Below are 25,057 nucleotides of genomic sequence, written 5' to 3'. Positions count from 1 at the left end.
CACGTCCAAGTCTGGGTAGTCTCTAATTGCATTAACAGGTTGAAGCTTAGGCTCCCATGCCCCATCAGCCAGATAAATGGGTTTTGCAAACTAAGCATTAATTGTGGTACAGTGGTTTTTCGATTTTGTCACGGTTCTATTTAATCACGCTCCATTATATCACTCTCGATTCTAGCACGGTATTTTTTTCGATTTTATCACGCTATGATAATCGATAGAAATATTTCCAAATACATATTCCAAACTAGATAGGGCATATGAATTGTCATAAGTATGCTACTTTTGCACATTAGTAGGGTTCGCGCACCAGTTTTGGTCAATCTAAGAGAAATCATTCCTGAAAAAAATGACAAATTAACCAATTAAAACTACCAATATGCCATTATGAAAGGTTTCAATACGTATTATTAACCGATGCTTCTACCCTAACTGGTTTCAGTGACAAAGGTGATAAGGAATTACAGACCGGATGCAGAGCTCGATTATCTAGAATCGGATTCTAAAACATCTCAAATATTTACCAAACAAACAAAAACCTGTGTAAAACTGCAATTTTAACACATTTTAATCAAAGTTGGTTTGACAAAATTCAAGCTTTAAATGGAATTCCGTTTGCAACTTCATATAAAGTTTAGGAAGATTCCTAGCATAAGAAAATCCAAAAATGTTCATCACAGAACATTGAAATCACTTAAACGGCTGTTACGAAATGATCAATGATCAATTGTTACCATGCAAATACCGATAGCACGGATGTCATAACTTTAATAATACTCAAGATTTAAAATGCTACACACTCAATCCTGATTTGCCTGTTCAGCACTTTTTTTTCGGTAGCTTCGGTAATCGATTTTACTGAGGCTCAATACACCAACTGTCAAAACCAGGTGCAAAAGGTAAACAATACAGAATAGCTGTATTAAGCTGTTCTAGGGTAATTCATGTATTTTGGACAGGCTGAGGACAACGATAGAAAAATCGTCCCCTAGCTTCCTTAGAAAGGAATTGATTAGTTTGCAAAGTTACTATTACGCTTATAATATGATTGTACTTTGCGTTCCTGGTGATAAAAAACTTAACGAACGCGTTTTAAGCTAAGAAATTCACAATTTCCAATCGCGTGTTAGAATTGCATTTCGGACACCGAATATATGTTTTGGACACCCTCAGGTATATATAATTTGGACAGGGCAATTAACTCCATGTTTATCCATGAATACTGATTTATCATGAAAGTAGCAAAAATTAACAAATATTTTCTTGTAAATTATCAAATTTCTCCGCTTAACAGGCATCTATTTTGATAACTGTTACAGTTTTTGTTAGAATCGAGGAAATATCGCCAGAACCACATAATACGCCTCCAAGTATGCAATCGCACAGCATTCCCATGTAGTTCGTCAGATGACCAAAACATATTTATAGTAGAAAACTTGTAATGTATTTTGGACACCACCTATTTTAGGCGTTCTAGATGAATGTTGAGAGATTGGCTGCCCAATGCTTCTTTATTGAACAGTTTTCATTGCAATAAGGCTTTTAAATTTCTTACAACTATCAATTCAACGATATTGAGATGAATATTGTATGTGACTGTGAAGTGTATGTCGTCTTGCATACCTGTGCATTTGAGGGTTTTAGTGGAATATTTTACATTTTCGATAAATTTGAAGTAAATTCCTAATTGTTAAGCGTATTTTCAACGTAAGTCACCAGAATAGGGTCTATTTATTATTTCCAATAATCGATATTGAGAAGTATCTACTTTTATTAGCTCTTCGGAACAAGACATACATCGCAGTGCATGTCCAAATTATATTTTTTACCCTATTTTCGTCAATTTACCGAACACGGTATTCCAAAAAAAGTGTGTACTCATTGCTTGCTCACTCGAGGAAACTTTTGAGTGCCATTTCAGACTTCATGCGTTCCATTTCATGTGGCACCATTTTGTCTCCACTAGTTAGTTGAGGCGTTGAGGGGATATCTTGACACTGATCTACAATGCAGCATAAATACAGTCTACGATGACTTCTTGATCTTTAATGACGGTTGGCTAAATTTATTTTTCAAAATACTGCCTGAAATTTTCAATTTCCATTGCGTGGTTTGATGTTTCGTTCGTTTTATATTTGCTTTTTTGTATTTAGGTGTATTTTGAGCAATAAAAACACTCGCAAAAAATATGTTTCAATTTTATCACGCTCCAGTATATCACGCGATTATTTTTTTCATTCGTGATATAATCGAAAAAGTACTGTAACACTTTGACAATGCCGATCGCGCTAAGTGTTATTAGACCACTAATGTAGTTGCATGAAGTGAGTGACGAGGTACATAAGTAGCATTACAGCGTGCTCAACCATTATTGCAACATTTGAGTCATCCATTTGACTGAAGCGTGGGATACAAACGAACTTCTTCTTCTTCTTCTTGGCGTAACGTCCTCACTGGGACAAAGCCTGCTTCTCAGCTTAGTGTTCAATGAGCACTTCCACAGTTTTTAACTGAGAGCTTCCTCTGCCAATGACCATTTTGCATGTGTATATCGTGTGGCAGGCACGAAGATACTCTATGCCCAAGGATGTCAAGGAAATTTCCTTTACGAAAAGATCCTGGACCGACCGGGAATCGAACCCGTCACCCTCAGCATGGTCATGCTGAATACCCGTGCGTTTACCGCCTCGGCTATATGGGCCCTTATACAAACGAACTGTAGCATCGAATTACATAGTTAACTCAGAGGATGATTAATGGAAAAAAGAATGACTTATAGGAAAACTTCGACTCAAATATAAGCTATGTATTCCAGTCTTAAAGAACGAACTCGTAGACGAACATATAAGAAGACCTTTCAGTGACCCACGTGTCTATCCGCATTGACCTGCATTTGCACTACTTTTCTCGCACTGTACATACCTAGTCCCCGCCTTCACTCTTGGAGCATCTTAGGTTGTCGTTGCCCACCATCCAATCAACAGTTCTTTTGGCACATGTTTGTCACTACACTATCACTGATTGAAAGATGTTATGCAATTTAAATTGGCTTTAACGAAATTGAACTTTTTCTGTTGCTTTTCCTTCGCTGGAAAAAGTCACGGAAATAAACAAAACAACGCACGGAAAAATTCTAATTTTGATAACAAGTCTTCAAAAGCATTTGTAGCAATATGGTGGTATGATTTTTGGAAAAAATTCCAAAATATAGTTCTGCTTCCACTACAATTTCAATGAAAATATTGTCACAAAAGAAAATCTTCAAAGATTTCTGGAGAATTCCTTGAAATACCTGAAAATGCCACCTGAAACAAAATCTCTGATAATTTCATATTGCAATCGCTGGTGAAATTATCGAATGCTAGACGAATACCAGACAGAACTATAATTTCTTTAATCTCATAAATTTCTCCTAGAATTTACGATTTCAGCCTTGAAAACCTGTCTGACCTCCTGATTTAGTCTACCACTAGTTCGTCATACTATTCCGTTGAAAAGCTCAAGAACAACCATCAATCATTTTACTCGCATTTCGCCAGAAGTGATCGGAGATTTTTCTAGAAATTGTTTCCAAAATCATTACAGATGCTCCGCCAGAACGTCATGAAGAATTTTTTATCTGGCCCTTCTGTTGTTGCCTATTGGCAAACCATTCTGTTGTTGCCTCAGCAAACGAATTTGCTGAGAATCTTCATTTGCGACTGCTGGGACTTTGCCGAAAAATCCAGCCGTAAATTTGTTTTATCAATTTTCCATTGATTTGTACAACAAATCGAACAGTCACATAGTGTTTCCTCTAGGAATTCTGACCCTCTACGATTCTCATATTTATTCTTGTTTCTACGAATATTAGGTAGTATTTTCAGAAGTTTTTCATGGAACTCTTTCAGAAGCTCCTGCTGGGATTCATACAGAAATTTATCCAGATATTCTTTCTTTTTCCCAGACATTTCTACAGACACTCCTCTTGGAATATATCCAAACAATTATGTAGACATTTCTACAATAACCCCTCCTAAAATTATTCCGTGTATCCGTTATCCAGGAATTTAGAATTTATCTTGACACTTTCCTTGGGATTCTTTCAGAATTTCCTCTTGCGATTTTGTACATGAGTTGCTGCTAGGATTCCTCCAGAAATTCTACCGAGGATTCATCCATGGATTTCTTCGGTGATCCCTCTAGGGATGTCTTTAAATAAAATCTATGGATGCCTTCTGTTATTTTTCCAGAAAAGAATTCAAACAATTTATCAGTTCCTGTAGAAAGATCTTTAAAAAAATTGTCTTGTGGTTACTTCTAGAGTTTCTCGAGGTACTTCTCTAGAACTTTTTTTCAGGAATTCCTTCGTGGATTCCCCCTGGAATTTAATCCGAAATCCTGACAGAGACTTCTTGAGGACTTCTTCGGGTTTTAATATTTTAAAATATTGATTGATTTATAAATTTTATACAAAAGAACACCTTTTTCTGAGGTTCTATGATTTTTTCAGATTTTTTAAAACTTTTATTAGATTTCTAGAAACAATTGTAAAGCAACAATTATTTTTCAACAAATCGCTACAATACAAACTTCAAATTGATTTTAAATAGATTCCTGGCCATCGATATTAACGAAAAATAGGGTTTCGTCTCAGTTGGGTGTGTAGATTTATAATATGGACTTATTTCAACACCAGCTTTTTTCCAGGACATCATTTACCTAGATATGCCTCTAGGGATTTTTTATATCAGATATTGCAATAGGGACATTCAGCGGTGGTGAATTCGCACAGAACCACAGAACATTATGGTTAACAACTGAACAACATATTAGTTCAGCTGCTGTTCGGTGAAAAACACGTATTTTTCTTGCTGTACTCTGAGTCGAAGTATAATGAAACAAAAGCGCTTTTTCGACTTGTGAAAAACACATTAAACAGATACAAGTGCTAATATGTATATTAACTTAACAAGATGCAGAAAAAGGTCCTGTTAAATCATTTTGTAAAGGAATTACTGCAAGTCGAATAGAAATTTTATTAAACTCTTGAAAAGTGGTTTAAAATATCATTGTTAATACCGATAGGGTCTTGTACCACTTGGGCAGGTGTACCTATTTTGGGCACTTGCCGCTATAACTAAGTCAATTTCAAACCGATTGATTTAAAATTTTGTCCAGAGTTAGGCACATACAGTATCTAACGCTGTACACAAATTCAAATCAATTGGTTTGAAATTGACTTAGTTATAGCGGCAAGTGCCCAAAATAGGTACACCTGCCCAAATGGTACAATACCCAACGAAAGGTTGAAAAATCATTTGCACAGTGATGTGTTCAGCATAATTTTAGTTCAGCTATCATTACTATTATAAAGCAACAATTCAACATGCATGCTCGTTTGTGGCACGCGATTGTTAGTTGGGTCCTCCAGAGGTTTCTACAGAAATTACAGGAATCTTGTAAGATCTGTCCTCAACTTCCACTCTTATTTTGAACAGCAAACTCTACCGTCAATCCCTTCCTTCAACCTATCTCTGGCACCCTTTACTCGCTGCTAATGCTAAAAGCGAAATGTATTCTGCACATATAATAGGTTAGCAAACAGTCAAATTTTGAGATTTTTTGATGGACTCGACGGAATGTTACAGCTTGTTGAACATTTTTTTCGAGAGAAAAAAAAGTTCCTTATCTCAAACACTTCAGCCACCCCCTGTATGTTTAATGGGCTCAGAAAGAAGTATTGCATTAAAAAATGTTTATGGCAGTCCAAAACGCTATTACGGGCAAGATTACGGGCTGACAAAATCGGATCCTCACTACGAATGTTCTGTTCATATGTTATTTTTGGGAACAAATTTTAGATTTTTATGATAGAGTTTGGATGGAGAAAGGTTGTAATGGTGATTCGAAAATTTCAAACGGCAATTTCTTAAGGTTTCAAAAAAATCTGTGAAGCAATTCAATTATTTTTAGAAATAAATTCATGTTAAAATTTTGGAACTCCGATCAGGTTTTTTTGTGAAATATATGAAGGGCCCAGAAACAAAAGGGGTGTAAGTCACCATTTTGTTGATTTTGAGCTGAACATATCAAAAAATTCTTCAAGTTTCAAGTTTTTAGGAACATTTTTAAAATTATTTTTAAGATGATTAGAAACAATACTATAAATCGGCGAAAATCGAGTCGCTTTTGAAACTCCAAACATTTTGTTTTGGATGAAAAATTGGTGAAAAACTTTAAATCTTTTTTACTTAAAGTGGGTTTTTGTCACTTACACCTTTTTGCTTCTAAACCCCTCATATTGAAAAACATGTGGAAAAAATCAAATCAAGGGCAGACCCTCTCAACAAACTTCTTGTGAAATTGTTATGAATATCTTCATAAAAAAACCCTTTTGAATAGTCTTATAAAATTCTTTCAAAACTTTCTTCATGATTTCCATTTTAACATATCCCGAAACTCCTTTGATATATTTTTTTTTCGATTTATTTGGCAAGATTACAACCTTTATCAATTTCTCTAGATGCTTTTTTGGGGTTTTTGCAACAATTTTTATATTTTTTTTTTATTCCTATTCTGTGTTATTACATTATATCCTTCGATTTTATCGCTCGATTTCTTTTACTTCTTTTTTCGATATTTGCACGATTCTCAAAGGTTCTGAAAACTAGCCTAAAAAAGTTCTGGCCTCCTTGATAGGTTGTGAAAATCTGAAAACGGTGTGTTATTTTTTCTCGTGAATAAATCCCAAAATTCTCTTAGAAACTTTGTCAAAATTATCACTTGAATTATCTCTAGTGATTCTTGCTCAGAATATTCAAATGAGCCCTGCAGGAAATTTCGCCGAGACTTAAGAAGAAAATGTCTCAACGAATTTAATCGAAAATAGCTTTACGAAATCGTCAAAAAATAATTCTACGAATTTTCCTCACAATTTAATCGGAAATGTGTCAAGCAATTGCTCTGGACGCAGTTTAGTATTATATAACAATACAATACTCGTAAGAGATAACTCCAGAAACATCTAAGAACATGAATATTAGATCTTTTTTAAAGAAAACTTTTCGGAAGTTTACCTACATATTTCATATGTGTCGTAAAAAAATGCATACAATATCAGAACGAAAAATGTTGAACATGGGCGGTTATCCATTTCAGGATTACTACCAGAACAATCTAGTGATAGCTTAAAATAAATCATTTAATTCCACATTCAGATATTTTATCTGTTGATTCAGTTTTATTATAATTTAAATGTAGCGCCAAATAAAAGAAAAATAAATGACATCAATTCCGCCAAAAATCCTTGGTATAATTAGTAGGACTTCCATCAAACGCTTGATTAAGATAGAAATAAAATAAACATTATGACAGAACGCTTAGAATTGGATGGAAAAAGTTAACATTGATAGAGTAGATTTAAAGTGAAAAGTGATGTTTTAGTATAGCACATTATTGCCATTTTTTTGAATTTCGGGAAATCCCGGGAATTTCGGGAAAATATCCCGGGATTCGGGATTTTTCAGTTCCCGGGATATCCCGGGATTTTTGTCCCGGGAAATCCCGGGCAAGACCCTCTAACTGTATCTTTTAAAACCAATCTGTGAATCGATTCTGCATCATAGAGAGACCTTATGTAGTTCATTCTAATCGTTAAGGCTTCTTCATAAGTTAGATCTATAGATCTTATGAAAATTTCTCAAGTAATTCCGTTTTAAAATTTTATATTTTGCTATACCATGGACCATTCGCCCAACTGCCCAACTGCTGTGCTCAAGTTAAAACTAGTAAAGAAAAGTGAGATCTTGTACGTGATGCCTGCTGCCAGAGTGTGACGCTAATTATCGTGACCTGACTGTATAATTATCGTGAACCATTTTTGGGGGAATAGTTAGACGCAAGCTGAACAGGAAGTGTAAACTATGTGGACCGAAAGAGATGAAATAGAGTGATTTCCAAAAATCTTTTTCATACGAAGAACGCTAGTGCGAAATCTCACATAAGTCGCTTTTGCGTGCAACGTTGTCAATTAAAGTGGTGTTGGAGAGTGTGTGTATTCACTCTCAGCACACCATGGATGATCATTTTGCATGTGTGCTGCTAACTGATAGGACGTTAATTTTCGCGTCTACGTAATTTGCGCTGATGTTCATAGTTTTAGTTTCCAAAAACGCCGTTGATGTGAGAATCAGAAGTTTGAAACTGAAAACTATCTTTTTGAGTTGTTATCATGTGCAAAAACTACGAGAAAAGTCGTGAATAAACCGTCTTGTTTACAATTTATGACATGAGTCGAAAAATTCTTAATGTATGTGTGACTTCAATCCTACAGATAAAACTACGGCAATACGTGTGTTTGTGACAGCCTGTGAAGTGCATTGGAAAAGTAGAAATCTTCATCACTGGCGATTATAAACAGGGATCGTTCTGTTGTCAACTCCGACGCGTAAAAACTGTGAAAAACAAGTGTTTGGATCGTTCTACACCGTTGAAAATGGTTACTTGCGAATGGCGAAAAAAAATTATCAATCGGACAAATGAAAATCAAAGTCTTGGATGACTTCGTGAGCAATTTGACATATTCAGCAGAGATTTTCATCGAAGAAAAAGTTATTAATGATCAAAGGTGGACACCCACACCAACGAAAGCCGAAGAAGTACTGGAGTGATTAAAGTGGAATTCGAATCACGTGCGTGTGTGTTTGTTGTTAATGTAAACACAGCCCATACAAATGCAAGGGTGCTGTATGTACAAACAAAATATTTGAAAAAATGTAGGCTTAGGCAGTTTTTGGTCATCAACCAACACATCGGACCTTCTCTCGCTGCTAAATCAATGAGAAGATAGTTTTTTTTGCATCCATCACCATCTCCAGTGACCATCAGCTTCGTAGCAGAATTTCTCCATTATCCACCGTCTTCGCTAAAAAATGGGTCCCATGTACCCTACCAAGTGCGCATAGTAACTGTCGAAGTGCATAACTAAACCGTTACAATTTGAGTATCAGTGTAAACACTATCGAATCAAATCATGGAAACTCTTACCGAACCCAGCATCGCTCCGGAGCTCCGAAGTGGATCTCTAATCCCAACATCACCGGACGAGGAACGCTCCGTTGATCACCACCATAACAACAATAACGATGACGATGAAGACGTCGACCTTCACCCAAGCAATCTCCTCGAAGAGCAATCCCAGTCATCACAGGACAGCAGTAGTCTAGTTTCTCCTCCGCCGGAAGGCGGAGGGGGAGATGCTCCCGAAGAAACCATAGAAAACATAGCCCGAGAGCTTCAGCATAGCAATGCAAGCTCGGATAGCACCTGCAACGATAACACAAACGATTCCCAACCGGAACCGGAGCGGGACAATACCGACTCCAGCAGTACACCACCGGAACAGAACGAATCTCCCTCAGCCGAGCTGCAACCGGAAACCGCCGCAGCCATTGCGGTGGCTCCGATACCCAAGGTGCACATTGCGCCCATTTCCAATGGTAGTTTGGCGCTCAAATCCTCCGGGAAACCGACGACCATGCGAGATCTGGATCGGAAGATGAACAAGTCTTCCCGTGGGCGGTCCAAACGGACCGCGAAGGTGGCCATGTATCAAAGTGAGGTAAGAATACAGTGTGTTACGTCAGAATACATTGCGTTATTTTGATAAAAGTTACTGGAACTATTAAAGCCGAAGAGTTTTGTCCTATCAATATGTTGCATACAAATGATCGACCAAAGTTCACATAGCGGAATTTGGTTTTTCACCGGACTGTGTCTGATATCACGATATCATAAATTTTTAATTTGACCAATCTAGACCAACATATGAGGAGGGCGGAATAATCATTTCACGCCTCAGCTACTTCCGTCTTTCCTAGGCGTATTTCAATTCACTTATGCAAACCGGGAGTCTGTTACTACCTGTTACTGGTCAGAGAAAACATGAATACAGTCAGGTTTTTTTACGCGGGGGATACGTACCGCGTAAAAAAAACTCAATTCAAAATTCAAAAAACCGCGTAAAAATGTTTCACCATTTGTCGACGAATCATGCAAAAATAAGGCGATGAATTTTTTTGTATGGAGTTTTCATTTACACGACCGCGTAAATGAAAACTGCGTAAAAAAAGACCTGACTGTAATGGAAAATACGCTCAGCAGGAACTAGAGAAGCAGGAATTCGCAATGGTTGTTATCCTTTTTTCTAATGTTAGTTTACAAATGTCTAATGAACTTGGTAAGAATTCAAATGTTTTGTATTAAGGGTGTCGAAAAACTGTAGTAAGATTAAATTTATTTATTTGTTTAACAACAGTACAAAAGTCGCAAAACTACGAATGTATGAATCTGACACCTCTAAGTTTGTCTCATGTACACTCCCGATCAAAAGTTTGGGGTAACCCCCTCAAAAATATATCTCCGCCAATTTGCATCCAATTTCAAAACTCTAGGTCTCATTTAAAAGATATTAAGTCAAAGTAACTTTGAACATGATTTAGGTGAAACTTTTACAAACTTATTGGTATATAAACATAACCCAAAGTTGCCAAATTTTCTAAAAAATGAATATAAACTTACGGCAGTGTCGCTGGAAATTGAGTTGACCAAATTGTAAGATGAATGGGGTAATATATAATCTATTTTCTATTAGCTTTCAACTGCTTTATGCCGAACTTGGCTGAAAGATCTAGGAGTTAGTTATTAGATTTCTTCAGATTATTTTCAATATAACCATGCTTCCGGGGAATTTATCTACTGTTTCATTTTGAGAGTAAGCAAAGCAAAATCAATATGCACTCGAAATTCTAGTGAAAGTTTGAATTTGAAAATTCGTAAACATTTTCATGGGGGGATGTCTTGAGGTTAGTCCTAGCCAGTCTTGTAAACATTCTACACTTTTCACTACCTTCATTTCGGTGCCGCAGTCGGGTGTCAGCTTGCTTTGTTACATTCATGCGCTACCGTTACCTCTCACACACAATACAAGCGGTAGGACGAAGATCAATAAATATAAAAAAGGGGCAAATCAATGTCATCTGACACGATGAAATTTGTCTAATTCTAGCTTTTCGCTTAGACTTCAGCCAATTCCGATTATGAATGTTCATATCGGTCAACTAGCTGTCCCGGCAAACGTCGTTCTGCCTGCCTACTGTGTTATTAGACATGTAGCTCTGTATAAAAATGCCCCGCAAAATGGAATTTCAAACTTTCTAGTTTTCGGTGCGTTCCCGATTGATTTTTCCAATTATTTTTTGCAATTTTTCATCGTAATAGTTCCTTCTATGGTAATAGGCTGTTTTATCTCACGCAAATCTGTCAGGAAAAGGCCTACTTTCCCACACCAAATTAACAGTGCTGTAATGGTTCATTACAGCACTGATTTGCGTTGCGTAATGAACCATTACAGCACTGTTTTCAGTTTTAATCAACTTCTTGATGCTTTCTGAACGCAGTTTTGAAAAATTGTGACAATTGCACAGTGTAACCTACTATGATCAGATTTTCTTAACATGGCTATGATCATCAGTGTGCAGTTTGATGAAAAAGTTTTGTTAAAAACTGTCCTCAAGCGGAAATTTATGAACTTGCAAAAAACATTGTACGCAACTCGGTGCAGAACTCGTCATTCTGCACCTTGTTGCGTAAACTACTATTTTCGTACGAACACATCGGAGCCCTGCAGGAATGAAACACTGAAAGAATAGTGTAGATCCGTTGGCCCGTTCCCGAGCCTATTCGTGACATACAAACACAATTCCATTTTTATAGATTCCTGATTGTTGAATTGAATACGACACACATACGGCCAACACAGCTCTTATTATAGATAAAAACAGGAATAACAAAAGCCGAACCGTCTCCCAAAGACGCGATCGTGGTCAAGCGCATTTGATTGACATTATTGTTTTGTACGGTAGTTTGATTGCTTGTGTTGCGAATGTCGGAGACAAAGGCAGCCGAATATCGACGAAAAGGTGTCAATGACTGTGATCTCTAACAAGACTGGTCCTAGCATTTTCTTCGCGGTCATTGAAATATTTTACAGTGTTGATAAAAATACTTTAACTGGAAAATATTCAGATGATGCTTTTTTAGTTCATACAATTGTTCTTATTTTTCAAAATTTTTATTTGGGTTTTAAGTCGAGTATATCTAGCAGAATGGAGTCTCCAGTTAGCCTAGTGGTTAAGGCTATGGATCGCCAATCCGGAGACGGCGGGTTTGATTCCCGTTCCGGTCGGAAAACTTTTCTCGACTCCCTGGGCATAGTGCATCATAGTACATGCCACATAATGTACAAATTCATGCAATGGCAGGCAAAGAAAGCCCTTCAATTAATAACTGTGGAAGTGTTCTAAGAACACTAAGTTGAAGGGAGACAGACCAAGCCACAATAAAGAAAAAGAAAAATAATATCTAGCAGAAAACAATCCAGTTTTAATCACCCTATAAAATACCAGTGAGTTTTTTTTATTTTTATTTCCTCAAAGCAAATTCAATATTCCATTAATTTTTTCATACATTTCACCAAGTATTTCTTCCAAATTTCTTGCCGGATTTCTTTTGGAAAATCTTTCAAATTTTTTTCAGAAATTCTTTCTTGAAAATTTCTACAAGATTCCTCCAGAAAATCTCATAGAAACTACTTCTGGGATTCTTAAAAAAAAATCAAAAACTCTTCTGAGGATTCCTCTCAAAGTTTTCTGATTCCTTCAGAAATTTCTTCAGAGAGGCTTTCAGGAAGTTATCTAGGAATATATTCAGAAAAAAGTTGAAGGATTCCTCCCGATATCCAAGGATTTTATTAGATAATCCTTCATGATTTCATTAAGAAATTTCTACAGATATTCTTTCAAAAAATCTTTCAGAATTAAATTTCGTCATTTTCTTTAAGAAAAATTTTCCATATATTCCTTCAAAATCCTTTTAGGGGGTTTCTTCAGGAAAATCATTAATGAATTTTCCGGTGTTTCTTTCGGAAATTCTTATAGAGATTCCTGAAAATATCTTTAAGGACTACTTAGAAACTTTTAAATAGATTTCCTCTGGAATTCTTCCCCAGATTCATATAGAAAATCCTGCAAAGATTCCTCTAGAAATCCATCTGAAAATTCCTCCAGAAATCCTTCCAGAATATTTTTTTAAAAAATCTTCGAAAGATTCCTGTAGAAATTTAATCAAAATTGAGAAAGTCTTCTATAGATTTCTTTAGAAAGAAGAAATCTTTCACATCACTTGGAAAATCTTCCATTGATCTGAAGTTGTTTAGATTGCTAGAGATTGCCTCATAAACTTCTGCTAGAATTCCTATAGAAAACCCTTAATGAATTTCCTCATTGATTTCTCCAAAAGTTCATTAATTTGGAATTCCTTCAGAAATTTCTCCAGGTCATTTGAAAATGTGCCATTGGCTTCATCCAACATTTCTCTAAAGGTTTTTTTTGAAAGCCTTTCATGGATTCCTTCAAAAATTTCCCCAGGGATTTCTTAAGAAAACCTTCTAGGGATTTTTCTTAAAAATCCTCCGGAGATTCATAAAGCAACTTATGTAGGGATCCCTTCAAAAATTCCTACAGGCAATTCTTCGCGAACTGCTCGAGGAATTCCTGCAAGAATTACTCTATGGATCCTATTGGAAATTGTTTCCCGGATTTTCATGAGGGATTTCTCCAGAGATTATTCTTTAAGGTTGAAAGACTCGTCATTGATATCACCTTCATCATTGAAATTTCTAAAGCAGTTTTCTCGTTCAAAACCCAAATGTTTGTTATGAAAATATATTCACTGTATTCCAGGAGGAGAATGGAATGCAGTGAATACATTTTCATAGCGAACATTTGTGTTAAAGCGAGAAAACTGCTTTCGGAATTTCAATGATGATTGTGTTGTCAATGACGAATCCTTCAACCTTAATTTCATTCAGTGATTCCTGCAGGAATTCTTCCGGAGATTCCAACACCAGTCATATAGATATTTCTTCAGTAATTTATCCTGGTATTCGCCCATGTCCATGATTCGTCTTATGGTCACTGAAAATTTTCGTACAGATCTTTTGGGAAATATTTTGAACAAACTTTAAACAAACATTTGGTTAAGTTATTGGCAAATATTTTTGAAAACAAAACTGAGTTGAAGAAAAAAAAATCAAATCTGTCAGATTTCTTAAAGAAATGTTTGCATCATTGTTAGGTATCTCTAATGTCATTTCTAATTATTGTGCTGGTCTTAGTAAGATTTTTGAAATAAACGCCAAAATACAACTTTCCCCTGAAATTCCCCTGTGGCCCCCTGTTATCCATGAAAGGTCTCTGGAATCCCTCTGAGACCTCCCAAAACGCCTCTGTAAATACTCTGAAACGCCTCAGAGACTCCCTGTAACCCTATCAAACGCTCTTGAAACTCATTGAGACCTGCTGAATCACTTCTGAAACCCACCGGATACCTTTTGTGAACTATAACGGCTCTAGAAGTCCCTTGATGCCCCATGAAACTCCTTTGAAACCTCCTGAGATCTCCAAAAAAAGACAAAAATAAAATCCCTCAAAAACACCACTGAAATTCCCTAATCAGGAATCAGAAGGCCGGCTCCAGAGGCACGTTATCCTCCATTTGGGACATACATATAAGCCTATTTCATCATTTATCTGAGGAAGAATGGGACAGGGGATGGAATGAGATTAGGAAAGAGAAAGGTGATGTAATAGGAAGGGGTGCCCTACACAGATCGAAAAAAGAGTGTAAAATTCTGTGACATATGATGCACATGTTTGGAGCGTGGGATATCACGGAAGTTTACGTGACATATCATGTAAAAGTCATAAAATATCATGTAAACTTCCATTATATGTCATGTAATTCCTCATGACTCTGAGTTTTTACATTACATATAACACAAATTTACATGATATATCATGTAAACCATCATAACACTAAGTTTACATGACTAAAATGAAGTTTACATGACGTGTAAATCTCATTATTTTTATCTGTGTAGAAGAGGAAATGAACGCATAAGCGCAACGAGAGCACATAGCCCATACCACAACGAGTTTAATCGGTGCCCTACACAGAAAAAAATATTCATGTAAAATTCAGCGAGAAATCATGCACATAAAGGGAATGCTAGAGTTAGTGCATATTTACATGATCTATCATGTAAAATTACGTTATGATCGTGTAAATTTCCGCTAATAGTCGCGTAACCGGTTGGAGTCCATGATGGTTTACACGATGGTTGGCGGCAATTTACACGATGGTAATGTAATTTTACATTATTTCTCATGTAAAAGTGTACTAACTCTAGCATTCCCTTTATGTGCATGATTTCTCGCTGAATTTTAATTACATATTTTTTTCTGTGTAGAAAGGACATTGTAAAACGCATAAGCGTAAAGAGAGCATATAGCTCATTGGAGGTAGCTTGTAACGTCATGCAACTTTCAATATGACATTGAAAGGCACGTCATCGAAAGAATCCTCAATGTTCAAGAAATTACCCAAGCAAAAACTACGTTTGAGCGAGTACTTTCTTGGAAACGTATACAACTTTGTGTAAAAGAGTCACTGTGGACTTCCCAAATTGGGAGGCATGTGAGTTCACATGAATATGCATGTCAGCCAGATGAACATCACAGATGTGATAATCGACAATGCGTTTCAAGCATTTCAGAAGAACTCATTCCTTCTTTATACAACGCACGCACCCTTTCGGGACAAAACTATCAAGTTATTTCACGCCATGAAAATACCCAATAGGAAACAACAAGAGTTCAAAACAGGGTTCCTGATTTCCACTTTTCATCTTCTTCCCCATTCGAAGACAGTCAGCAGCGAACGGTTGTCGCTTGAGTTCGTGTGTGTGCTTATCAGCGACGACAGCAAACTCCGGCGAACGGTGGGAAGCCACACTTGGAAATTATTCATTCGTCCACATTCGCATCGCAAGCGAATGCGATTCGTGAGTGATGCGATTGATATTGTGCATACGAATTATTAATGTTTTCGAATTATTTACTTTGCTAATGTAGCATTTCAGCGACAATACAGTAAAAATGTATGCATTACATGCAGAAATTCTCTTCTACTTATGATAATAGCCGCTTCGATCGCTCACCAGTATACTTCACCATTCGCCATTCATTCATTCGCTTGCGATCCAAACTGCGACGAATGGCAACGAATATTCATGTCAAGCAGATGGCTCATCGCTTCCCACTGGTGATGGGGTTGCGTGTTTGATCACGACTATCCGTTTGCTGCATATTTCTCGATTCGCTTCAGCAAAGAGGAGTGAATATGAATGGAGTGAGGCGAATATACCGATCCTCAAAACATGTTTGAAATACTCAAATCCCTCTGGAGAAAAATAGGACAAACCCCCATTTGCTCCTGGAGCTTTTTAGGGCTAAGTCGATTATATAGCTATAATTCTCGGGCGGAAGCTAGAGATTCGTAACTATACAACGGAATGGTTGGCAGGCATATCTCTTGTGATCCGCACAGACCGCAGAAGACAAGCTTCTTTCAAGCAATAGTTATGGTATACCACAATGGAGGGCGTTTTAATAACAAAACCACAATGAAACTCTCTTGGAGTAGCAATGGAAGCGAGTTATCCATACAATGTTGTCGCAACCAATTGGAACAGGTTCCCCATTTTTGAGCAGGGACGCCTGAATACGCAAAGCATGCGAAGGAACACACAAAAGTGCAAAGAAGGTCAAATGGAGACTCCTCATCTGACACATGCCAATCAGTCAACTCATGACAAATTCTGCTCATGGGTTGGGTTAGGTGCAATTCTATGTTAAGTTATCCATGAACTGTACTACCTGAGTAATCCATCAAACTAAAGCATCTCAAATTAATGTTTGAGCAACTTCAGATGATGTAATAACCGTAGCAATACTGCCAAATATCAGAAAATGATGCTGAAAACAAGAGCTTGCTTGAGGCATCCATAAGGAAAGGTGGAAACATACTGTTAACGTTATTCTACGATATAGCATGCTCGAGGCACGACATTTCATTTAAAATGAAAGAAGCAAAACTGGGTTCACAAGGTAACCTATACAGAAGTTACCCTAAGAAAATTAACTTTTTGAAGTACAGCCACTTGGGCTACGCACGCTTTTTACGCTGAAAACCGATCTGAGGATTATACTCTTCACAATCACAGCACAAAAAGGAAACATCATCGACAAACCAAATCGGTGTCAATTGGAAAACGCCAATGGCGAAAACGCATTGAGCGAACCCATATAGGTAGTAATGTAAGCTAATTTACAACATTTGAATAATCCGCCCTTATTTAGCCTCAAATTTGAGATTTAAGAAGGGCAACTGATTATCTCGGAGAAACACAAGGTCCACTGCACTACTGCTTCGGTTAGCGCAGTAAGGGCGTAATACTGAGGAGAACGCCCTAATTCTCCACAGGCTCCGTTTGTGGTTAGGTTTTAATTAGACCCACCTAGCCATTCATTCCTAGGCACGGTAAGCATAAAGCCGCATCACACCATGAATTAGGGGTCACCTGTCTAGTGGACTCTTACCACTGGATCAGGCGGTCCGTAGTGTTATTCATAGCCAATTGAGACAACCGCTACCGACACTACACAGCTATCTAGGCTGATCGGGAAAAGAAGTTAACATTGATGATTAACTTCCAAACGAGCCCAAATAGTCCCGCACCCTAAAACGCCACAGAAAACCTCCTGAAATCTCATGAAACTCCCTCAAGCCCTATCAAACACTTCCTGAATTGCCCATAGAAACCCCTGAAACCTGCTGAAATGTCCTAAAACAAACTCGTCTGAAACCTCTGAACCTGATCCATTCCTGAAACTCATTGAAAGCCATCGAAATTCTTTGAAGCCCCTTCGAACCCCTTTCAAACACCTTTGAAATGCCCTTGAAACTTCTTGAAATGCCCATGTGAGTGACAAGAGACCATAAAACCCTACGAAACCCCCTGAAATCTCCATGGAACCCATTTCAAATCCTCCCTGAGACCATCTTGAGACCCTGTATATGACACCAAATGAAAACAAGGAGGAGAAAGTGTCTCTGGAGGAGCCGACCTACTGAAATGAAAAGAAGGCTGTAGAAAATCACCCACTTTATAAAAGTATACTCTGTCTTCAACAACACGAGTCTATTCCTCTATTAGAGAAAAATAAGAGTAGGGGAATTGTGGGTAAAATGAACAGGGGGGGGGGGGTAAAATGAACAGGGTGGTGTTTTACAGCATTTAGGGTATTTTTGCATATTTTAACAATTAGGTTCTATGCAACAACATAAATCATAGTACTTCTGCTGATATTGGACTTAACAATAATTAAACCACTTTAAAATGACAAAAATATTGAAAACCATGCAAACAATATGGTCTGATATAAAACTGAGTTAATCGTAATTAAGGTCAATTCGTTCATTAACCCGTAACGTGGGTAGATCACCTTGGAATGGTGCGTTACGGCGTAAGATCTACCATATTATACCAAATTTAAATCTTGCTATTTTCCAATCTGGTTAATTTAACCTTCCAGGACGCGCGCCATCAAGCAACCGAAACTGCACCGCGCTCGCGCTGTATACTAAAAGCGATGTTTTTTGGTAGTGTTGTACTTTTTACAACAGCGCGCGCGCTGAAGGGTTAAATGCAGGATCAAGATTTGGTTTACTTTTTTTACTGTTTTTTTGTTTATTAATTGTATATTATTATATTTTTGTAATTTGTTTTTCACTGCTAATATACCGTTTGTTTCAGAGGAATGCAGGTAAATTTGTCCTATGTGTACATAACAAAATTTACAAAAAATATAACTGTTGTGAACGTATCACCATTTAATACTATTTTCTATTTCAGATTTACAAGCAGCGATCAAAACGGCAAGGCATCTCTTTTTTAGAAAGATTAAGATTACCGTACGATTCAGTGGCACGTAGACCACGGTGTCCGCGTCGATTTCTTCGAGCCGAGTTTCGTAATTTCGCGTGTTCTGTTTCTTCGAGTACAGTTTCGTAACTTTACGGGTGTTGATGTGTGTTTCTTCCGTTTCTTATTTTCGCAAACCTCGTTTTACGCAAATTATTTTTGATATAAAAAAATGAAATGTCTGGAAGTCATCCGGTAGTTAAAATACAGTGATCGGGGCGTGAGTGTAGTATCGAATTGATTGTGCGGTGGACATTATTCCCTGACATGTCGCGAGTGCATCGTTCGTAGCAAAACAAGAATCGGTCTGGTGATTGTAGCAATTTGTTTACCAAAACAAAGCCCCTAACAAATCATCCTTCCCGTATCCAAACTCCTAGTGATTACTCGTAGTAACGCAGAGAATTCCTCGGTTATTGGCCTAAGCGAGAATCACGTCATCACTTCCTTCCCTATCCTCAATTGACCTGCATTCGGACGCGGCCGGCGCTGGTATTGCCTTTTAAAAAAGTATTGGGATGCCAGCATTTACACAATGAGGAGAAGGCTAGTCCCAAGCATTATCTGTTGGTTCTTTGTGTAAATGCAGCTGTCCTTGCAATAACGGAGGAGCAACCGCGGGCGGTCAATCATGCTCATGCTCATGCTCATTAAGGTCAATTCGTTCATCATTCGCAAATTTCTACAAGTGTGATACCATATTCCAATAATTAACTCCTAAGAGAAAATATTTAGTGGAGAAAAAATAAAAGGTTTTGTTTTCAATAAAATTTTAGAAGTAACTTTAAAACAAACAGAGCTTGGGGGTAAAATGAACAGTTGGTTCAAAATTTTTATAATTTTTACAATATTATAAAAAGTTAAGAAAACATATTTTACTTTAACAAAATAAGATTGTTATTAGAAAATCCGCCTGTTCTAGTATTTTTTTTAAATAGATTTTTTTAGTATATTGCAATCTTTATATAAGAAGCTTTAAAATCGTAGCCCATACAATTTACATCAAATTTACTGACATGCAGTTCAATATATCGAAATTACACGTTTAAATTAACTTTAAATATTTGTTCATTTTACCTCCATCGATTGTTCATTTTACCCTCATTGTTTTTCGCTACTCGGTTTTCTTGCAGTTTTTGCAATCGAAAAAAATTAAAGAAAACTGTAATTTTGAGAATTTTTTTCTTCTAGGATGTTTAGAACATAATCCAATCTACGATATTACATGATAAATAAGAAACGATGCCAAACACTTAGGGTGTTCATTTTACCCCCATTTCCCCTAATTTGGTTTGGGACATCATTGTTATCCCAGAAAATTCTGAACACTAAGAAGTAAAAAAAAAAACAAAATAATTGATTTACCAGTATGTATTCGAATGAATAGCCTTCTATGAGTATGGAAAAGTATCTTGGGAAGTTCAAGGTTTTCCAAACTGTTCTGAAATTCAGTCCTTCAAATATATAGGGGCCATTTAGTTCGTTTTAACAACAACTTGTGACATTGCATAATCTGCTGTAATCCGTGAATCTCCTAGGAAATCGAAAGCCACTCATTGACATTATTAGGATAATGTAGGTAATCCAAACTGACTTGGAGATTAGAATCTCAAGTCTATACTTGTAACGGTAGTCATAAAACCAATGCACTGTAACATTGCATAATCAACTAGGGTCACTGGACCTAGTAGAAAAATTAGCCACAGAATGTCAATGTCGCGAGTATTCGTGTGACCAACATCTAGTTTGCCACGCCCTTGCAGCGTCAGTACCGGTCCTAGAAGTGTCAAACCATTTTTTACAACCAAAACAAAAGATCCACAACAACATCTGTGTTCTAAAATGATGGATAAACACAACTGAGGTATGAAATAATAGTTATTTATGTAACGAGTTGAAAAAAGTTGATTTTTCCCTGGCCAAGTTCGCAGGGGTTGACGGTATTAATTTTTTTTTTTTTACGATTAAATTCAATTTTATTTCCTCATTTGTGTGTTTTACATTGTGTTTGTTTAAGTGATATAATTTTTACAATTTTTCATCCTTTCTTCTTCTTGTTTAATATCTGTGATTTTTGTTTATGTGTGGTGTCTTTGGAGTGTTGGTATGGTTCGATACAAAATGGGTATCAGTGTTGTTTTAATTTGATAACCTACTTACATACTATTACAAACAATTTGATAACCTAATTGACCAACGCTCGGATGAGCGGGTGTTCCGAGCCTGCGGCGCTCGCTATGAAACCATCGATGGCATCTTCGATGCGGTCGTTGACCGTCTTGCACCCTGCTGCACGGTGCACATCCTCGTGTCGAACGGGGCATCCAGAATCATCCGGAGCAGTCGGTTCTGCACCACTTGGAGTTTCCTCTTGTGCGTTTCGGCGCACGTCCCCCACACCGGCATGGCGTAGTTTACCATCGGAGCGATGATCATTTTGAAGGTGGCCAGCTTGTTGGTTCGCGACAGCCGGGACCGCCGGCAGATCAGTGGGTACAGCGCCTTCAGTAGACCGTTGCACCTGTTCTTGAGCTTGTTGGTGTGGGAACGATACGTCCGGTTGTCGTCGAACGTAATGCCGAGGTAGTCGACCTCCTTGGACCATTCGACAGGACAGCCGTTCACTCGGATGAAACAGCCGGGAGGTGGGAGCAGCTTAGGTGAGGGCCGATGCCGGAAGAGGATGGCCTGGCTCTTCGACTCGTTCACCTTGATCTTCCAGGCCGCGAGGTATGGAACGTACGCTGTGACCCCTCGTTGTAGTCTGGATCGGTAGTCGTTTGGCTTCCGTCCGTTGGCCATGATTCCGCTGTCGTCGGCATACAGCGCGAGGGTGCAACCGGCGGGGAGTTGTGGAACATCGGACGTGTACACGTTGTACAAGATAGGGCCCAGAAGACTACCTTGCGGGACACCTGCTGCGACGGCTTGGGTTTTGGAAGTGGCACCTGTAAGATGTACTTGGAAAGATCGGTTCGAGAGATAGCTCCTTACCATTTTCACCAGGTAGCTCGGGAAATTCGCCTGCATCAGCTTGTGGACCAGTCCGTCGTGCCACACATTATCGAAGGCCTTCTCGACGTCCAGTAGTACAATGGCCGTGTTGTTCGAGAGCGCCTTGTTCCGGTGTAGGGAATTTTCCACTCGCACCAGCTGGTGGACGGTGGAATGTCCCTTGCGGAATCCGAATTGTTCCGGTGCGATTACCTGATGCTCGTCGATGTGTGCCATCAATCGTTGGAGAATTAGCCGCTCGAACAGTTTGCTCACTGCCGACAGCAGCGTGATTGGTCTGTAGCTTGTTGGGGCTGTTGGATCCTTCCCAGGTTTCGGAATAGGGATGACTTTCCCTACCTTCCACCTAGCCGGGAAGTATGCCAACTGGAAGCATCTGTTGAAGACCGCCGCCAGGAAGCGGTATGCTTTGGCGGAGAGCTTCTTCAGCACAAGGTTGAAGATACCATCTGTACCGGGGGCTTTCATGTTTTTCCCGCGCTTCACTGCCAATCGGACCTCCTCTTCAGTCACCTGACCGGCGAACGGAGCGTCGACGACTCGATCCAGCCGGTTCATGGATTGCCGTACCGCTGCTTCGTGTGGGCTTACCATGGTGGCACCAAGATTGTGTGCTTCGACGAGCTTGGCGGCGATCGCGTTTGCTTTTTCCGGGGGGGATACCAGAATGCTTCCGGCACCGTCTCTCAATGGTGGTACTGCTTGTGGCCGCTTCTTGAGTATCTTCGCCACCTTCCAGAACGGCCTCGTGTGGTCTCCCATTTGCTGAATGCTGTTCGAGAACTGCTGGTTTCTGATCGATGCCATTCGCTCAGCGATCAATCTGTTGAGTCCGGAGAGTTCTTGTTTCTTCGTCAAACAGCCAGTTCTTTGGAACTGCCGTCGGACGGTGTTTCTTCGCTGGATGATCCGCCTGGTTTCGGGGTCGATTGCCGCAAATTGCCTTCGCACCGGCACCCAACGGATGCAGGCGTTTTCTGCGGTGTGAACTGCTTCTTCGAACACCGCCAGGTGGTTTTCGATGGCTTCGATGGAGCTGAGATCTGGCTCTTCAGGAATATGGCTGTCCACCAGTCGACTAAAGGCCACCCAGTTGACATGGTGGTAATCCCGTCTCATCGCTGGCGGGGTCTGAGCTGGGTTGAGCTCGAGTTCGCATACCACCGGGTAGTGATCGGAACTCAAATCGTGGTGGGTTGTTGGTTTCGACAGCGGTAGATCGGATAAGAACACGTCTAGTGTGGATGCTCTTCCGGCTGGGGAGAGAAAGGTCGGTTCGTCGGGATAGTTGATGGTATACGTACCTTTGCCGAGGTGGTCTGCCAGCAGTTCTCCGTTCTTGTTTACGGTATGATTTCGCCACAGGGTATGGCGAGCGTTTAGATCGCCAGCCACCACGAAGCCGGTCCTGTTGTCGGTGAGTTTGTCCAGGTCTTCCGTGAAAAGCCTTGACGTGCCGTTGCTGATCACGCACTGCCGAGGGGCGTAGACGGCAAACAACGTAATACTTCCACGGGTCGCATGGATTTTTACGCCGATCGCTTCGATGACACTGGTTTTCGGATGCGGTAGAATTTCGTAGCGGATGCCGTGTTTGATGACAACGGCGACGCCGCCGCCGCTCGAGTTGGGCCGATCTAGCCGGACCATGGAGTGGGAGGGGAGCGAGTAATTTGTTTGTGAGTTGAGCCGGGTCTCAGTAATCACTCCAACGTCTATCTTATGCTGGGCAAGGAAGTTGCCCAACTCGATCCTTTTCGCTCTTATAGAGCGAGCATTCCAGTTGGCAATACGGATGGCGTGGGGCTCAGTTGACCCCATACTTACAGACCATGTAGCGAAGAACGTTCACCTGGTCCGCCTTTGTTCTGCATTGTTGCAGACGCCCACGGAATTCGGTGAAGATGTTCCACAGCTCGGCTGAGCTGTAGAGTGTCTCCGTGTTATCACCGGACGGTGGGTCTGCCGGTGGAGGGTTTGCTTGTATGCCAGCTCGGATGCGAGGATCGATTCGGCGTTGGTTTGTCCCGGTGATGTTGGCGAACGAGGGGCCCGCAAATTTCTGTGCCTCGGCGGGGGCCGAGCTATTCTGTAACGGGGGAAAATTTGTTACAGTTTGGGCTGGGGCTGGGGGGGCTTGTTTGGCCTTTCGACCAGGTTGGTTCGCCGTCGTCGCTTTCTGCCGGATTTGCAAATATTCGGCTCTCTTCGGGCAGCCACGATCCGTGGCCGGATGAGCACCCCCACAGTTGGCGCATCGTTTTGCAGGGACTTCCTTCGTCGGGCATGTTTCTGTGCCGTGGGCCTCGCCGCAGTTGTTGCAACGACTTTTGAGGTGGCAGTTCCTCGTGCCGTGGCCGTGATACAGACAGTTGAGGCACTGTGTCACGTCCACCCGTTTGTTTCGGTACGATTGCCATCGCACCATCACCTGTCCGACGTGTTTCACCTCTTGCAACTTCTTAAGGTTGGTGTAACCTTTTGGGAAGTGCAGCAGGTAGAAGGATTCGTCGCATTCCTCCTTACGCCGGATGACGTGGGCTGCTTTGGCGACAATGCCATATTCCTCCTGAAGGCGAGCCAGGACGGTTTGGGGGTCAACCAGCGGAAGACCACGCAGCATCACCCGGTATGGGCGATCGTCCGGTTTGTCGTACGTGTAGTACTCAAACCCACACTTTTGGAGGTGCTTTTGCACCTTGTTGACGTCTTCGGCAGTGGTACAATTAATTTTGGTGCCGAAACGGGTGAGTTTGTACGTCGGTACAACGCTGCAGCCCTCCATTTTTTCAGCCAACGTGCTGAAATTGACGTTTTTCACCACCAAAGGCGGTTGCTTCTTTGCCGTGGCACATCCCGGCGTCGACACGACCGGGTTGGATGCTCCACTGGCGGCTTGAGCTTGAGTTGGGTCCGACAACGCGACGAACTGATTATTTCCCAGCAGCTGCTGGTGCAATTTGTCGTCGTGGACGACGTCGACCGGCTGCGTCTTCTTCCTCTTCGGGGGGTGTTTCGCGCCGGAGAAACCATCCGCGTCCTGCGAATCGGTTTCCATCTTCTGCTACTCTGTCGATCACTAGCGAATCAGCTCCTGCGTGCGCTCTCTCCGACAGCTGG

At 39.9% G+C, this 25,057-nt stretch overlaps 1 protein-coding gene across 3 annotated transcripts in view; it reads left to right on the top strand.

Annotated features, from left to right (window-relative positions):
• Window positions 1-25,057, top strand: part of LOC109426855 (F-box/LRR-repeat protein 6) — a 74,271-nt gene that overhangs the window by 11,610 nt on the left and 37,604 nt on the right. For 2 of the 3 annotated variants that reach the window (XM_029876656.2, XM_029876654.2), the window contains exon 2: window positions 8,312-9,598. In XM_029876656.2, the coding sequence (XP_029732516.1) occupies window positions 9,011-9,598 (588 nt within the window). In that variant the 5' untranslated portion in view covers window positions 8,312-9,010. Of the gene's footprint in view, window positions 1-7,870; window positions 9,599-25,057 lie in introns of all 3 variants that reach the window. The other variant, XM_029876652.2, reaches the window with a different exon arrangement.

The sequence above is a fragment of the Aedes albopictus genome, chromosome 2, assembly GCF_035046485.1.
Source record: "Aedes albopictus strain Foshan chromosome 2, AalbF5, whole genome shotgun sequence".
In the NCBI taxonomy this organism is placed as follows: Eukaryota; Metazoa; Arthropoda; class Insecta; order Diptera; family Culicidae; genus Aedes; species Aedes albopictus.
The sequence above is the reverse complement of the archived record's forward strand: the minus strand, read 5'-3'. Positions and strand labels throughout refer to the sequence as shown.